We start from the raw sequence: 1,394 nt of genomic DNA, 5'->3' as shown, positions 1-1,394 counted from the left end.
ACGAGTATTGCAGAAAATAATATATTGATTGAATAAGTATTTACAGGTTTTTTCCCTTCGCAACAGACATGTCAAGTACGGTATCTTAAAACATATATAACTAACCAAAATAAATATTTAACAGATTTATCAATTAAATCGCATTTCAATAAAATATTGGCTTTTACAATAATTTTAAATGTTTTTTCAATGATGTATCATATATCTTGGCCTGGACATTTTTGATGGTGGAAAGAAGAACGGGAAGACAGTGAAAGACAACCATCCAATGTTCAACCATGCATACATTGTCGACTGGTTTGAGAAGCTGCTCCATGAAGTTGAGAACCTCGGATTGAGAACCTCGGATGGGCATCGACTGTCTTTGTCATGGACAACGCCACATATCACAAGGGGCGGCCGTTTGACACCCCCAAGGGCAACTGGAAGAAGGGCGATCTCTATCAAGCCTGTGTGAAGTTCATGGTTCCTGGTGTGTCTGCTACTGATCTCAAGGCGACGATCTGGGCAGCCTTGAAGAAGCAATCGACGAGCACATCCCACCTTCGAAAATGGCACGGACTCGTGGACATCATGTGGTGTTCTCGGCTCCAGGGTATTCTGACCTTCAACCGATTGAGATTGTGCGGGCCAATGTGAAGGGTACAGTTGGTCGTGTTTACACTTCTACCACTACGTTTGCGGAGGTCCGCGATCGTCTTGATCGGGCGTTTTATGGATTGGACTCTGAGGTGATTTACAACACCATTGCAGCATGTACGACAAACTGCTTGTGCTGGATAACTCTCTTCGAGAGGCAGAAACTTTGGCGGGAGCAAGCTGTTTTCAAGACTTCGATAGCGAAACTTCTGAGGAAGTTGACGTTTCGGCTTCAAGCGACTGCGGTGACATGGGTGTGAGTGAGAATGACGAATAGCATCGTGGCTTCTTGTGTTTAATTTCTTGTGTAACTCAATACATCAAGTTGAATGCAATTGTAGAGGTCCAGTCAGTTCGACAATTATTATTATGCCCGTGCAAATGTATTATTGATTTTCAGAAATTGGCCTTGGCCCCTCGATGCCCTAGTGGACTGTGAAGTCATGGTGGATTCCAGTCGCCAAATATATCTACTACCATCATTGGATAAGAATCAACCAGAAATATATGTGACTTCCACGCACCATTTCATTCACGCTTGCTACGCCAATTGCCAAGAGGGCCGCGAAAGGCAAGGCTACTGCGGCCAAGGATAAGACCACCAAAAGAGTGTGGGCGGCTGATATGGTGTTAAATTTGATCGACAAACACTGCAATGAATTTGCATCTAACGTGATCGACCATTGATCGGCCAAGGTGTTTCGTCCAATTGAAATTAGTACGATGTTTCATTGGACAAAATAAATCCCTGTGAT

The 1,394-nt window shown here is 43.6% G+C and overlaps 1 protein-coding gene across 1 annotated transcript; it reads left to right on the top strand.

Moving 5' to 3' along the window:
* Window positions 1–369: 369 nt before the first annotated feature.
* H310_05521 (hypothetical protein) lies at window positions 370–703 on the top strand (the record flags this gene model as incomplete). The annotated part of the gene is made up of 2 exons (XM_008870257.1): window positions 370–595; window positions 642–703. The coding sequence occupies 2 exons, from the start codon at window positions 370–372 to the stop codon at window positions 701–703; spliced, it is 288 nt and encodes a 95-aa protein (XP_008868479.1).
* Between the last annotated feature and the right edge of the window lie 691 nt (window positions 704–1,394).

This window comes from Aphanomyces invadans (genome assembly GCF_000520115.1).
Source record: "Aphanomyces invadans strain NJM9701 unplaced genomic scaffold supercont1.9, whole genome shotgun sequence".
Lineage (NCBI taxonomy): Eukaryota > Oomycota > Saprolegniomycetes > Saprolegniales > Verrucalvaceae > Aphanomyces > Aphanomyces invadans.
The sequence above is the reverse complement of the archived record's forward strand: the minus strand, read 5'-3'. Positions and strand labels throughout refer to the sequence as shown.